The sequence below is a fragment of the Pieris brassicae genome, chromosome 9 (assembly GCF_905147105.1).
Source record: "Pieris brassicae chromosome 9, ilPieBrab1.1, whole genome shotgun sequence".
In the NCBI taxonomy this organism is placed as follows: Eukaryota; Metazoa; Arthropoda; class Insecta; order Lepidoptera; family Pieridae; genus Pieris; species Pieris brassicae.
In genome coordinates, this window is record NC_059673.1 from 10,031,582 (window position 1) to 10,047,808 (window position 16,227).

The following is a 16,227-nucleotide window of genomic DNA, read 5'->3' on the forward strand; positions in this document are numbered from 1 at the left end:
CAGAGTGAAATCATGCCTCTCTAGTGAGCCTTATCACTCAATTGGTTGTCTTAAAAAACCTGATAAATCATTTACAAAAACCGATGCAGAAACATGTAAACTACTGATGGAAACACACTTTCCAGGCTGCATAATTGCCAACGACCAAGCATGGCAACCCTACTCAGAAAGTGCCACCACCGACTCAGACTGGAATGTAGCTCACAAAATAATCACAAATGAAAAAGTAACATGGGCAATCAACTCCTTCCTACCATTCAAAGCGGCTGGCCTGGATGGCATCTTCCCAGGCCTACTAAGATGGAGTAGAAACCTTTTGGTGGACTATCTTGTCTCAATCTTCCGAGCATGTATAGCCCACCGCTACATACCCTTGAAATGGAGGGAAGTGAAAATAATATTCATCCCAAAACCAGGCAGAGAGGACTATACCCAGGCAAAATCCTTCAGACCCATAAGCCTCACATCTTTCCTGTTAAAAACAATGGAGAGGCTTGGAGATCTGGAAATACGTAGCCAGGTATCGCTATCCAAATTCCTGCACCCAAATCAGCATGCCTACAGCCCAGGCAAGTCAACGGATTCATCACTCCACAACGTTGTGTCTCGCATTGGCGACTCCCTGAAGTTAAAACAGTCAACCCTTGGTGCATTTATTGACATCGAAGGCGCTTTTGACAAAACAAACTTCACGAGCATTACCAGAGCACTCGTTACATGTGGAGTATCATCAACCCTGATAGAGTGGATAAACAACATGCTAAAACAACGAGCTATACAGTTCACTGTTAATTCCACGACACGGGGCATTGTCAGCAGAGGCTGCCCGCAAGGTGGTGTCTTATCGCCGCTACTGTGGAACCTTGTAGTTAACGAGCTCATCACAGAACTCAACGCTGGCAACCTCTACACAGTGGGTTATGCGGACGACATAGCTATCTTGATATCGGGAAGCTTTGAAAGTACCCTATGCGATCTCATGGGAAGGGCTTTCAAAGTAATTGAGAGATGGTGCATCAAGCACGAGCTATCTGTCAACCCATCAAAAACAGAGCTAATACTCTTTACAAACCGGAGGGTTCTGGGACCACACAGGCTTCCAAAACTCTTCAACACACAACTCAAACTCAAAAATGAAATAAAGTACCTGGGTGTGATTCTGGACAGTAAACTGCTCTGGAACAAACACCTAGAACACAAACTGAGCAAAGCAACGATCGCCTTCTATCAATGCAAAAAGATGCTAGGCGTGAAATGGGGCTTATCGCCTAAAATAACATTATGGCTATACACTGCCATAATCAGGCCAATGCTGGCCTATGGAGCCCTGGTTTGGTGGCCAAGATCTGAACTTCAAATGGCGATCACGAAACTGGGACGCTTCCAAAGGCTTGCCTTGTCCGCTGCTAGCGGTTGTATGAGAACAACTCCGACCGCAGCAATGGAGATAGCCCTGCAAATCTTACCTCTAGACCTACACATACAGCAGGAGGCGGCACTTGCGGCCATCAGGCTTATGGTATTGGACCTATGGGGAAAAAACCACTATAGTTCACACACAGTGATTCTCAACAGGGCAATAGAGTACCAACCTCTTATAGCTGCGCCATGTGACAGAATCACAAATCAATTAATATTCAACAAGAAATATCTTATACAACTGAGAGAAGAGGAGCAAGATCAGTCGCCCCTGAATGAGCTACGTATATACACTGATGGCTCAAAAACAGGGTGTGGCTCAGGCGCTGGTATTTTCTCCTTTGATCTCAACATCAACATACACCTACCTCTGGGCACACAAAGCACGATCTTCCAATGTGAATGTGTCGCTCTAACCGAAGCAGCCAGAGCCGTACAGCGGATGGGAGTCAACGACTTTCACATTAAGCTCATATCGGACAGTGCATCCGTGCTGATGGCGCTCGGTAACGAAAACACAAACAGCAAACTAATACTGGAGTGTCACGAAGCACTGGAGGCAATAGCTCTAACAAATAGAGTTACCTTACAGTGGATTAAGGGACACAGTGGCTCTCTCGGCAACGACGCAGCCGACGAGCTTGCGAGAAGAGGCTCTGGTATGATACCTGCTGGCCCGCATCCGCTTCTCCCCTTGCCCTTCTCGCTAGTTCGAACCTGGATTCGCCAGAGATCCACTGTACTCCAGAATCAACGATGGTCGCGAAGTGTAGATTGCAAACAGTCCAAAATAGCTCTGCCGGCTGTGAACCCGCAACTTACTAAGCGACTTCTAAACCTGAACAGAACCAATCTCAAAACAATCATAGGGACAATCACGGGCCATTGTCTCCTTAACAAACATCTTTTCGTCCTAGGCGCAACAGACAGCCCCTTGTGCAGAGGCTGTTTCAGCGCAGAGGAATCAGTCACCCACGTAGTCCTGGAATGCGAGGCTGTGGCTAATCAACGTACAAAAATCCTCGGAACAGTGAGGTCGCTCCGCGAAGCCTGTGAAGTGCCCGGGAGACTTCTGTGCTTCTGGAAGGAGTTGGGCTGGCTAAATTAGCCAGGGCTTCTACGCACAACGGACCGACTACGTGTCTAAGTGCGGAAACTGAGTCCACCTACCTAAACCTAAACCTAACACCTATAAATGGCGCGTAATTAGCAAAATGTACTCATAAATAATTTATATACCTTTGACAAGTATCATAGATCTGAGCGGCGCCATCTTTGCATATCGTGGGACGTGACACAATGTTCTAGAATTTATTTTTGTTTGGTTGTAGTAGTCGTTAATTCTATTTTATTTTATATACTGTCTTATAAGCTGGTAATCTCGACAAGCTGGAAATGGTAGGAAACAGTAATGGCAGGAGAAGTCAGGGTCGATCGCCGACCAAAATCCGACAAATTTAAGACAATTATGGGTCACAATATTCCTAATGCACATGACACAAGCTGAGGATGGTGAGTGGTTTCGAGCCAGCAAGTTGACGTATCGGTTAAGGCATTTCAAGACAGTCAAGACTTTCAGTAACGACTAAGAAGAAGTGATTATATGGCATTATTTCTGTTTTCCGACGTCGTGTAAAAAATGTATTAGTACCCAGTACACAGTTGTGTATAGTCTTCTGGTCTTAAGGTATAGGTAAGAGCCTACTGGTAATAAGGTAGTACAGTTTTCTTTTACAATAATAAATTTTCATGAATCGACATTAACGTGCTTATGACAGTGAAAGAATGTAGCAATGCCATGCAATAAGTGATAATTGTTAAGCACAATAGGTTGTATCGTTATGCAATCATTCACCCACTGGGCGAGGTATGTAGGTTACAATGTAAGCCTGTTTGTGACACGCAAGATGGATTAGTCTAGGACCCGTTTAATAAATATATCAAGACCATTTAAACATTTTTTTCTGTATGAAGTTTCATTTATGATCAAGATGATTGGCTGGAGATACGATCTTATTACGGGGGTCTGGTTGAAGTGCCTCAATAATTTGCTTCAAAAAAATAAATAAGGACAAAGATAGAAACGTCTTCTAAAATAAAATTGTATCTTAGTTTGCTATACTGAGTGGCTACATTCAATACACAATCACCCTTAATCATAAAAAATCAGTGGCGCATGATTTTTATCAATCTTATAGGCAAGTATCGGTCTTCTGTGCCAGACAAACGCTGTCAACTTTTTGGATCTAAGGCAAGCCGGTTTCCTCACGATGTTATCCTTCACCGTTTGAGCGAATGTTAAATGAGCATATAGAAAGAAAGTCCATTGGTGCACAGCCGGGGATCAAACCTTCAACATCAAGGGGTGAAAGGCGTATGGTGAAACCACTAGGCCAACATTGCGCTAATCATCTTTATTGATAAGAACTAGATCTCTAATAACATACTGTCTAGCTACTCTTTCTATCATTTAGATTATCAATTTACGCTGTGTTTAAGAGACGGAGAAGTTGATTTAAAACAGTGCAATGACACTTATTTATTTTTAATGAATATAGGGCAAAATAGTTAAAATGTTCTATGACAAAACCTTCACTAATTTTAAATATAAATACTAAAGTAAAAGTAGCAGTTATCTGGCAAACTTTCTAGTGATATAAATCAAGTCTTATCAAATCCCTGACCATAAATAATATTTATCAAGAGCCCCATCTAAAGCAGTGTACCGTGACGGCGATGTGGGTTCGTTTCCCGCGCACAAAACACCGGATATAACCGACCACTGACCGGAAGTGAGGTGTGGTTACAATCTCTATAGTGAACGAATTAATGATGGAATAATTCTGTTTTTAAACTGTTTTAGTGACGTGAAATAACGGATATAGGATAGACAATTCATTTAAATTACAGTTGAAAAAAATAATTTAAAATTGCAAACACTTTATAGATAAAAACCAATCACCGTTTTAACTAGTTCATCAAGTTCATCAATCAAGTTTGCTGATTTTTAGTTTTCAAATAAGAAATTATTACACAGTATTCCTACAAGTCAGAAATAGGACTCGGCGGACCTATCACTTCGTTTCACGTTTCGCAAGTCCACATCGAGTTCCCACGTGAAATACCATCATTACTTAGATGCTACCATTCACACTAAGTCAGGCCTAAACTAAATTAAAAAAATACTTAACGATTCGTTGCCTTAGGATTGAATTCATGACTATATCAAGAAAATATATGTACTTTAATAATAGTAAAAAAAGAGTGGCGGAGAGTTTATTGCCAGTTCTTCTCTTCCGTTCTACGCCCTTGATTTGAGAACTGGCAGTAAATGTAAACTTAGAAGCATTTAATGTATATTTCTTTTTTTTGACGTTCATAGGTGTACATTGTGTTACCTAAGTATATGAATAAATTGTTTTTGACTTTGACTTTATACTTAAAAACGCACTCGCGTGCCTTATGTAAGTATCCATGGGCGGCGGTATCACTACAATAGATAAATCTCGTCTTTTGCTATTTATTTAAGTTTTCCACATCATATTTAATGCTATATTTACATATACTGTAGCATATGAGCACAGCACTAGCTCTGGGGTCACCAGTACTATCTACCAAGCGTCAACTTAAATGTATACACAAAATTAAAAAAAGTTTTAAACAAAGTCTTAGTATCAATTAAACCTCGAATCGCATTGAAAAAACATTGATATTATGTTAAATACCTCAAGATTTGCAATCTCCTCGGAAATGTAGGCCAAACTGAGTATTCCGTATGCAGCCTTTGTTTTGTAATTACTGTAATTGCGTTGTAAAACATACATTATGAAATTTTTCCGTGTCACCTTATAAGTATATACTTACAAAAAATATTTTTTTTGTACAAATATAAATATTTATTTAAATATATTGTTTGATACGCCAATACGAAAGGCTCTGTAAAATATTATTCAATAATATTTCATATTTCTCAAAAAAGCCGACTGCTACTAAAAACGTTTAGCCTAAGTTCTTTATGTAATATTAAAAATTTGTCATTCTTGGGTAAAATAATATTTGAGATACTTACTAGCATGATCATCATCTAATAGGTTGTGGTAGCGATGCTGCTTCTCAGACGCTTCGAGCCTCATCATCACGCCGGGGTCAACACCGCATCGCGAATCCTGAAATTTAGATTCAAATAAATAAAATATAAATCGCCAATAAGTCTCGTATTAAAGACGTTTGCTACACCAATAACATATTTTTGTCATAATTAATAATTCAACACCGATATTTACGGAAATATAACACATTTAAATAAATCTTAGAGATTTAAATTATTTATTTATTTATTCGTCTCGTTTGTCGAAGTCCTAATTTTAGTAAACGTGACTTTTTATCATATGAATTGGCTTTATGTAGGCTTCTATATGTGGCAAAGCCTACAATATGCCTACCACAGCGGAAATAAACAATGCAACTGATTTCGCATGTTTACTGGGTCACATCACAATACTGTATTGTTTGCACACATAAAAAAATTATACATTGTAAAAAGTATTTTCAAAGCGATTTAAATAATTAGTTGATCTTACTCACTATTAAAATATAGAACTGTACAATTAAAATTAAACATAATATTGATCTTGTGCCGTAGCTAAAATCCTTTAGTGTTTCTAAGATAGGGAAATCTCACACGATCAGACGATATGTTTTTGGAGTCAAAATTCTAATAATTTATTTGTATTAAGTAATGAACGTTTCAATTGAGTTTGATCCCAGCGGTAATATTAGGCATATTTAAGTAGTTAAAGGCTGATAATTCATTTGAGAGAACACATTTTGCCTAAAGTGAATAATAATTAATCAATCTATTTAAGTATGACTTATACGCTTAATTATTAACGAAAATCACCATAAATACATATTAATTGAGTTATAATAGCTGCGTGTTTCATAATTAATCTGGCTTCTTAATAGTTATCGTTATCGTTAAGAAAAGGGATATATAAAATTACAGCTAAATATACATTTAACAAATTTAAAGTATATATATATACGCAATGTAGTAAATGTACTTGTACCCAATACGACATTCGTGTGTCCCTTAACTTTTTTAAATATGTTAGATGAGCCGTATTTGCCAGACACGTAAGCAATATTGTTTAAGATGTCTTAAACCAAGAGGAATGTTCCTCGTTGCTTTCAGTCACGGTACGAGTACACAAAGAAATAATAATTTGTGCACAACTGGCGTTTGCACTAACATTGTTTGCTGTAACTGTAATATTATCATTATTTTACTTTAAAGTTAAATTCACAAATATGTGCGTAAAAATAAATAATACAAAAATTGCGGAGATGAGTAATGTTTTGACTAAAAAAACAGTTCTGTGAAGTATTCAAAGTTTGTTCACGAGAATAAACACGATGATATAATGTGCATAAATATTTTATTTGTAAAATATGTAAATTTGAATTATCAATAGACGTAGCTAAATACAGAATACCAAGGTTGCACGATAACGACGTGGAAAAGATAACATCAAATAATATTCATATTACACAATTTCAATACGATATTCAATATAATTGTAAGTGATAAGTGATTATAGATAAAAAATCCCTGTGGCAGGCCAACTTAGGCTAGCAGCATTTCTTCCTATCTTTCCTGATTTCTGACGGTAACTCTGTACAGATTTCACTTAAACATTGACCAACTGTTGACACGACTGACGTGTCTGTTCCAAATGTTAATAGCTAAAGATGGGCGATTCACCGAGTTATTATAAGCATAAGCAAAGCTCAAACAAACAAGTGTTATTTTAAATATGTGTAAGTAGTATTTAAGATGTTGTTTATTACTGTTTTATTCATTTCTTGCTTCCTCTTAAAGTAGCGACGCCTCCTTCAAGTTATCGGGCAGGCTCACCGAGATAATTAAGGAATTATTTGCCCGATAGCTTTGACCACCACCTTGAACTTCTGATCCTTTATCTATTTTCACTACTTATGTGTTAGGGAACGTTCAGATACTCCTGAAATGCACATATATATAAATTTAAATGCACAATTCACAGTCCACGTGTCTGGCAAGCTGTTCAAACACTATGTGCGAAGAAATCATCAGCTCTTAAGGATCCCGATACTGTCCATCTTTGGTTAAACCTTTAACTAGCACCTGCACTTATTACGCATAGCTAATTAGAACTACGTAGACAAAATTATACATATATTTACTTCAGAAAATTACAATGTTTTAATATAATTTTCTTAAATAATGTCGTTTTTACTAAACTGTCATAGATTTGTTAGTTTATTTCATTCATTTGTACCAGTAAAAAGTCACGAATAATTGGGAAATAATACAATTATATTTCATTTTAACGACAACTCTTTGTAAAGCTTTATGTATTCTGTAATGATAAAAAGATTAAAACATGTACATCCCTAATGCGTCGACGTAGAACAATGAGAAGGAATCTCAACAGATGACGCCATTGAAATTACATTAATAATTATTATGAATTACACAAATACTATAATAAAACTTATTAAAACGGACATACACGCGCAACTAAACTTCAATGAATTGATGTTTAAAAAGCTTATCTGTAATGAGAATCTTTCACACAGCATTGTCTAGATCTAACAAACGGCGAAAGTGGTTTAGTCGCGGGAATTGAACCGACATACTTCGTAGTAAAGGTAAAAGTGTTACACGTATCACCTTTTTTATATTACTACCAGCTACCAGGGCTACCAGCATTATTTTATGCTAGTAAGCAGATCTCCCAAACGTTCACGTCCGTTACGTTCACTTAATAATGCCTACTTCCCAATCCGGCTGGTTCCCGTGGGTTTAGCAACCACCACCCTCCATTACATATAAAAACCGAAGAATAGGACAATAATTTGAGGATTTTTGAGTTTGGATGTGATGTCGTATGTTATATGTAATCTTACAGTAATCGTACTCGAGCAGATGTACTATATAACACATATGGCAGTGTTGTGTATGTGTGTTACAAGTGCACTCTCTATACCTTAACCCGATGGGACGGATATCCGATAAACGCTGATTATCGCGAAATCAGTCGACGGACTCAAAGACCATTTAGGAGCACTCCTTAACAAATATCTAAATGTCGTCACTTGAAGACGTTTCAATTGTATATAAGGCTTAATTTCGTAAAATTAGAAAACTTAAAATGATCATGTTTCCTTATTCCTATAGATTATAAAAAGTTAGCAGTGTTGGCCTAGTGGCTTCAGCGTGCGACACATTCCTCAGATCGTAGATTTACATATTCACGCTAAAACTACAAAAAAAAATACCAAACACAAAAGTATCCATCTAAACTACTTTTCAATCGTTTTTGTAGTTAAATTCCCGCGCGAATTTGCCGATAGTTCATTGTGTATGCGATACATGACGTATTTATCACTTGCTATTTTTATCAGTTGACTGATAAGGGCAAATTGTTTACGCTCAATTGGGTAAATGTTTTAGTTTAATCTCGCTTCTTTGTATCTGTTTAATATAATTTCATGTTAGCGATAGGATTAGGATACTGGACAAGACGTCACATGTATTATATTCGAGTCTTTAACTAACATAACTTTTAAATAATAGCTCAATATTCATTTTGTATGTTAATAGAATACGATTAGGCGTCGATAGATTTATTATTAATATTATATGTGATATTTTATTGGTTTAGAAAATATATATAAAACGTCGAGTATTGTAAATAAATTCGCATGCAATAAGTCGACAGTTTATATCAAATGTCAGAAGTTCTTTTTTGATTTTAGCTCTGGCCACCCTAGATTCTAAGCAATTTAGTATTTAAAATAAAAAATAAAACTTCTTTTACATCATATAAAAGCAGATCTGAGATTAATTAGTTGATGCCTGAATGTAATCGCAATAACAATTAATAGCTATTATAAAAAAATAACTAATAAACTTATCTCTGTATTTATCAGGCATTATATATTATAGTATACTATTCTTGTCTTACTTATGTACTTATGAGTTACCTTATTGGAATCAATACTTCCTATTATATAAGTAGTAATCTATTAGATAGTTTAAGTATTATTAATGTTTCTTTACGACCCCAATAAAGTCTTTGCGCTTTGAACTAAAATTTACGTGAGATGAGAACTATGGTGCATCGTAGAAACGGTAAAAATGTACTTTCACTTGCTTCTAAACAACTAGATTGACCCCAGTGAGATAAGAAGGTCAGTGACCTCTACCTGCCGTGTTGGTGCAATGTTGATTCAAAAGATGGATGCTCTTTATGATATTCATTAGGCAACATAGAATACAAATAAAGTAATTTTTGTTACTGCTTGCATTATGACAGTAACTTACGGCGATCGTTTTTATTTAGTATTGTATGAGATTAAATACAGAGGGCAAAATTAGTAAAAACTAAATATATATTACTTCTATTAATAGTAGGTTGCGCGCGATTAATAACTAGTTGAGATTTAACGTGCAATACTTCCTACAATATTAGTCACTCCTAAAACAAGTTTGTACACGAAACACAAATTAAATAGTAATTAAAAACTTTTATGCCCCCTGTGCTTGGCATTAAAAAACTATAGAATAACCGCCCCTGTACCTATTGGTCGAGGTGCTGGGCCTGTTGGCCCAATGTGTAGATCGGGCATCAATTAAGAACTTATCGTCAATACCCAAAATCAGCCATAGTATATTGTGGAGCTGTGGAAAACCGATTTAGATCCCAAAAGCTTGTCTTTCACTTTAGGAAGCCCCGAGTTGAGGTAAATATCAAGTAAGCTTTTTTTATAATAAACAGGAACGTACGTAAAGGAAAGCAGGTAGATGAAAAGGTTAAATAAAAAATGCGGAGCCATAAAAGCGTAAACGCGTCCTCTGGCGGCGGGCGGTGACCTCCACAAACTGGTATTGCCTATATCCAACCTAGCCTAGGTCGCTAACATACCATTCATAGAAGGCACGGCCACGATACCAAACAAGATTTTTTTTAATATGGTCATTCATCAATACTATTTCTTACTTTTTCCCAGAAAATTAATGACATACTAACTGTGTAACTGTTTAAATGATAGTACCTAGTATTCTGTATGCGTCCTGTCTGCTTAATAGAAATGTTAGTAGTTTATGGAATAGCTAAACGCTGAACTATTACATTGAAATCTGGAGCTAGGTTTTTTTTCTGATAGGCAATAACAGTTGGTTAAAATGGCATTGGAGTGAACTTGCTTCATTTCCTTTCACAAACACACATCGATTAGTTTTATGAAAATATTTTTTATACCTAGATGGAATTGACGTCCGATGAGAGGCGTAAATGGTGTCAAGATAACCAGATAAAGGGTTTGTATCTTGTGCTAGTGCACTATATAATAGTTATTTACATCTAACAATAACCAGCCTAGCCCAGGCTAAATATTAATTAACTTAAGTTATACCTATGCAATGTGACGTCAAGACAGATGATGTTGATGGCCTTGAGATCAGTTTTGCTTTCCGATACAAAATTTATTTGTCGCCGATGACGTGGGCTTTTATGCTATTTCCGTATTAATTTCATTTAACAATTCATTAATTAAAATGCAGAATTTTTGCATGCGCTTCACGTTCGAAATTCAAATTCGTAAGGACGCCAACCGACAAAATTGTCAAAAATGTGTTAACATATTTTTTTACTGAATTTGCATGTTTTATAATACACTTTCCTAACTTAGTATATAAGTTATTTTATTCATTATTAAATAAATATCTTACCAAAGCAAATATGAGTTAATCCAATCTTTTAGTTTCGTCAAAGTATTACTCGAAATTTACACGAAAACTTCGAGAAAACTTAACAAAACTGTCACAAATTATCCACGAGTGTTACAAACACATTCATACACTTAACTACCACTTCACAATGTCTTTATTTGGTTCAAAACCATCTATACGCCACTACGTACAGAGTTTTGAGGATATTTTACCACAGAAAAATGCCGAACGTCCACCTTTACGAAGCCTTTAAAAGATACTGGCCATAGATTAAAATTGCGACGCGAGGCGCGAGGGAAACGAACACCTGTATGACTGTATATAATATTATTATCTATTTTTCTGAAATAACACATCATATTTATTTATTAGCTTTGTGTTTCAATTTTACTATATAAATTTATGTTACCTACAATATTTTATACCTAGAAGCCATGTCATTGTTTTAATATTTGAAATATCTGTTTTTCTTTACAATACGCTTCCTGCATTCAAGGTACATTGCCACAGGGACCAATCTTTTTAATTCTATATTAGTGTTCTATTTATACCTTTATTTCATGGATTATATTCAAAAGTAAATGAATTGAATATACCAACTTTTCTTTTAAAATATATAAATTAAATATTAAAATATATAAAAAAATATTGGATTGGTACAATCAAAATTCAAATTTTCCTCAAATTTTTAAATCAAATGTATTTAAACCTTTGCAAAGTAACAAAAAACAAGTGATTTAATATTGAATAGCTTGAAAATACATCAATCATTGAACTTACGTTTTTTGTAGCTGTTTTTATAACTATCAGTTCACTTTCATTGTGGCTGTTACAAATTATTTACTAGTAAACATGTTTTTTCTTATTAAAAACGGTAATGTTACTTCCTTTGCGTAGGACAGTCTTTTCCGCTCTTTTCCTTTATTTAATATGTAGATGGTGCTGGGGAAGATGGAGTTTAAGTATGCTCAATTTGTAAGTAATACTTTGTGCCTATTTTAGTATAGTAGTTTAATTGTAGGAGTACATTACCTTCACATATAATTGAAACTGACTTATGTCAATATTTAAAGCTGTAGTACAGGTTCAGCGCGTGATAGGCTTTTGGCCGTGGGTACGCATGTGGCCGGCTACTGGCTTCACGCTTACCCTTCGTCATATACAGGAACATTTCTTGAGCCTGACACGCTCCGAATCGCAACGACCCTGTAGTAGTATTGTCGATAAGCTAGGACATCACGGACTATCATGCCAAAAAAGTACTGGCCGCTGCTCGAGACATGCCGCACTTAACGATATCATACGCCGGTCCCTTGCCACCGTCATCGTGCCAAGTCTACTTGAGCCGACTGAAATTACAAAAGACCATAGCAAGAGACCGGACAATATGAGTTTGATTCCAAGGAAGATGGGCCGGGTGCTGGTATAGGATGCAACCTGTTCAGATACAGGGGTCAGCCCTTCCCATCTACATGGAACCAACAACAGAGCTGGTGCGGCTTGTGATGGGGCTGAAAAAGCTAAATCCTACAAATACAGGGGTCTAGGCTCCGAATATGAGTTTGTCCCATTCGGCGATATTTTGTACATTTAGCGAATGTACAAAATATTGTTACGAGTAAGTGTGGAGTTTCTTACCCACACATCATTTTTATATTTTATTTAAAGGAGGTCTAATTGGAATAAATGATTTGACTTGATTTGCGTTGACTATATAAATAAACTCGTTTGTAAATTTTTAACGAGTAAGGACCGTTGAATTTTGCTTAGTAGAGACTAAAAACATTTACTGATATACATAAAAAAATACAGTTTGGGAACGGTTAGAAGTTTTTTTTGAAGAGATGGGTGCAGGTACCCAGGGGACAGGTAAATTCTTTGACTAACTTTTATACTAATGTTAAACGTGTATCCCATATAATGTCCAATTTATAAGCTTAGGTAGGTAAGACGTTATCTGGGCGATAGTAGTTACCGGTCATCATAGGGGTCAAAACCGTTATTTAAAAAAGCGAGAATCAAAAGATCTTGAAGTCTATAAAAATTATTTATTCACAAAAAACTTTGTATTTGCAGTTCTGATGTTTTAGTATAATTACCAAACGCAATTCTTGATTAAAGGTATTCGCCATGTGCATTGACACATGCCGTTAAAAAAACGTTGATAACAGATGGCACGAGATCACTTGCACACACCTGCCGGTGCTTATGGCCTAGCGAGAATAGTCATTCACCTGTACAACCGGTAAAAATTAAACTATGTATTATTAAATGTGTAAAATTCCATTAACTATGAGATCACTTCTAGTTCTGTCAGTACTTGGTTTATTATGATTGAGTCTTCAATTGTTCCATAGATTTACTGATGCCAGTTTTCTTTTTATCAGCGGCACCGTCCCACTATTGTCAGAGTTTGTGTTGTATTTATTTTAAATAAACATTTCTGGTCTATTAATTTTATTGCCAACTTATGGCCAGTCATCTGAACCCTCATCTGCCGCACGTCCATGGAGGAACATGATACGTGAAAGACATGCTGATATTGTTCATATTAACAAAAGTAAGACGGCTTTTGTCACATGTTACCAACTAAAACTTGTTAAACTTAGGCTGACATTTTAAATCTTTATTTTGAATTCTTACAAGTTTACACAGGATATGATAAAAAATACCGAGATGCGAGCCGACGGGTGAAAAATATAAAAAAGGAGTAAAAATACTTTGGCTATTTATCCTGATGCAGCGTTGTACTTTATAAGCATTATGCACCTATAAGTTTGTTGTGAATTACTAAAATGTAAATAAGAAATCCAAAAATGTATATTACATTTCTTTAAGAATAAATGGAACAATTAGTACCATGATAGGGCGCTGTTTCAGAATTTAATTAGTCTGTATTAGTTCAAATCTAATCTTTCGCTGGTACCTAAATTAAAGATCTGTGGTAGTAGACTTGTCGCTCGCAACTTCTTAAGATATCCTTGTGGATACTTTTCACTACTCTACTTGTACAATCAAATCCAACGATTAGACAATTATACTTAATACCAATATGCAGACTTGCACCGACCACACCACATCACAGACAACGCAAACCTACATGTGTTATGTAGAAATTATTGTCTAGTATTGTTAGCATGTTAAAGTGGCTGACCACAACACAGGGAATCCTAGTGTGGGGGCTAGTGCACTTTCTTTTTCCCATCTTTCAACTAGTAAGTGTGAAAACTTTAAAATTATTATAAGACTAATAATAAATGTCTTATTTTACATTTGTAATGGTAAGCACATTCAAATACTGCAGAACTACTATTGTTTCAAACTACTTTACAAAGTCAATTTATCAGATTTCTTAGCTTCAATTGAACAAGGTCTTGTGGTTGTAATAAAACAATAAGATACGGTAATAGATACTTTTGGACATTCACAAGTTTACTACGTTTACCCTTGATTTATTTAATGATAGTATTAAACTTACTTTATTTTACGCTAGTTAAATTAATTTAAACCAATTTCTTATACCTGTCGACTGAGAGGCAAAAACAGTTATCTATATTATTTATTATTTAGACCATACATACAAATGGCACTACTTTTTAGGTTTGGGGCTTTGATTTCCTTATCTGTTCCGTGATCATTTCTAAAAGGTTCTCTGCCTGACACACATCTACTTTTTTGGTCTAATGCATGCCGGTTTCCTCTCGATATTTTCTGTACAATCGAGTCTTAAATGCGCATTTGTATATCGCAGGTATGTCGCGGGTTGAAAAACCTTGGCTTACACTGCTTTATTAATTTATTATTTACCAAGCAGAAATCTAAGACTCTTCTGTAGCGATTATGATGAAACATGGATTGTTACATAGGTTTGAACACCTTTTAAATATATACGTTTAAATACTAGGAACACGATTAATCACTTTGTGCGAGATTTTGCAAGTGATGTACTTCTTAATTAAAACATTTCTTAACCATATCCTATCCTGCTCAATCGCGACTTTTGTGATTCCTGTATTTTTTTTGCTTTTAGTTTATTATACATTAGGTTATGTATTTTTAGAAAATATAGCTTATAACATACACTGTAGATATATCATTACGTACGTATAAATGCGTGGTGAAATTTAGTAATTAAATAAATAGACGGTAATGTAGAATAACTAAGAAAATAAAAATACCTACGAAAAAGACAAAATAGCGAAACATTACTTCAAGACATAATTGAGTATTACGCAACTCATTGAAATTACATATTAACATGTAATGAAGTAAAACTCATTTGTTTTTACCATAAATCATTATAATCCGGATATTACAGAGTGATATTATAATTATTACATAAATTTAAATTGCAAGACGTGACGGGAAATAGAAATGTTATAATACGCTGTCGTGACAGGAATCTTATGTGAGACAAAAATGGCGGCTTTCATTCCTGTGCTGTGTTTTCCTATATATATCCAATATAAGAAATAATAATTTAAAATGGGGATTTTTATATATAACTGAAATTGGCTAAAAAAGTTTTATAATCCGACGTCGAGGCAGAATACGAAATTCCATCATATACGTATTATCTCGATATCCGTCGTTCCACAACTGAGCGGTTTTTAAGGCAGTTTTTGCCGCGCATCACTACTATGTGCCTACCTGCCTACATAATCCTGCCTACCGATGCAATGAAACTCAGCTATTAGGTATTAATCCGATCAACTTCTCTGAACACATTGCATTTGCAAAAGAGGTTCAAGACATATGAATACTCAATATTAAATTAACTGCAGACAGGTTCATGGACTTATTAAAATTACTTATAAGCAGTGATTAAAGGTTATTTAAATAGGTGTCTTACGTTGAATTATTTGTTTTTTGTAATACCATACAAAAAACATCTTATTTCATCACATGATGTAATTTGTAATATCGTTTTTAAAATGTTTTCTATTTTAGATAATGTTAATTGATTATTATGAATAACTAATTGGCAAAGTTTGACTAACCATTACAGATTATCTAAGTCTTCTTCATTA

General features: G+C 35.3%; 1 protein-coding gene across 2 annotated transcripts in view; it reads right to left on the reverse strand.

Annotated features, from left to right (window-relative positions):
- LOC123713921 (echinoderm microtubule-associated protein-like 2) overlaps positions 1–11,439 on the reverse strand; it is a 51,162-nt gene extending 39,723 nt beyond the window's left edge. The window contains exons 1-2 of one of the 2 annotated variants that reach the window (XM_045667802.1): positions 11,198–11,439; positions 5,489–5,585 (exon numbers count right to left, since the gene is read on the reverse strand). In XM_045667802.1, coding sequence (XP_045523758.1) covers positions 5,489–5,555 — 67 coding nt within the window. In that variant the 5' untranslated portion in view covers positions 5,556–5,585; positions 11,198–11,439. Of the gene's footprint in view, positions 1–5,144; positions 5,218–5,488; positions 5,586–11,197 lie in introns of those variants that run through there. The other variant, XM_045667803.1, reaches the window with a different exon arrangement.
- Between the last annotated feature and the right edge of the window lie 4,788 nt (positions 11,440–16,227).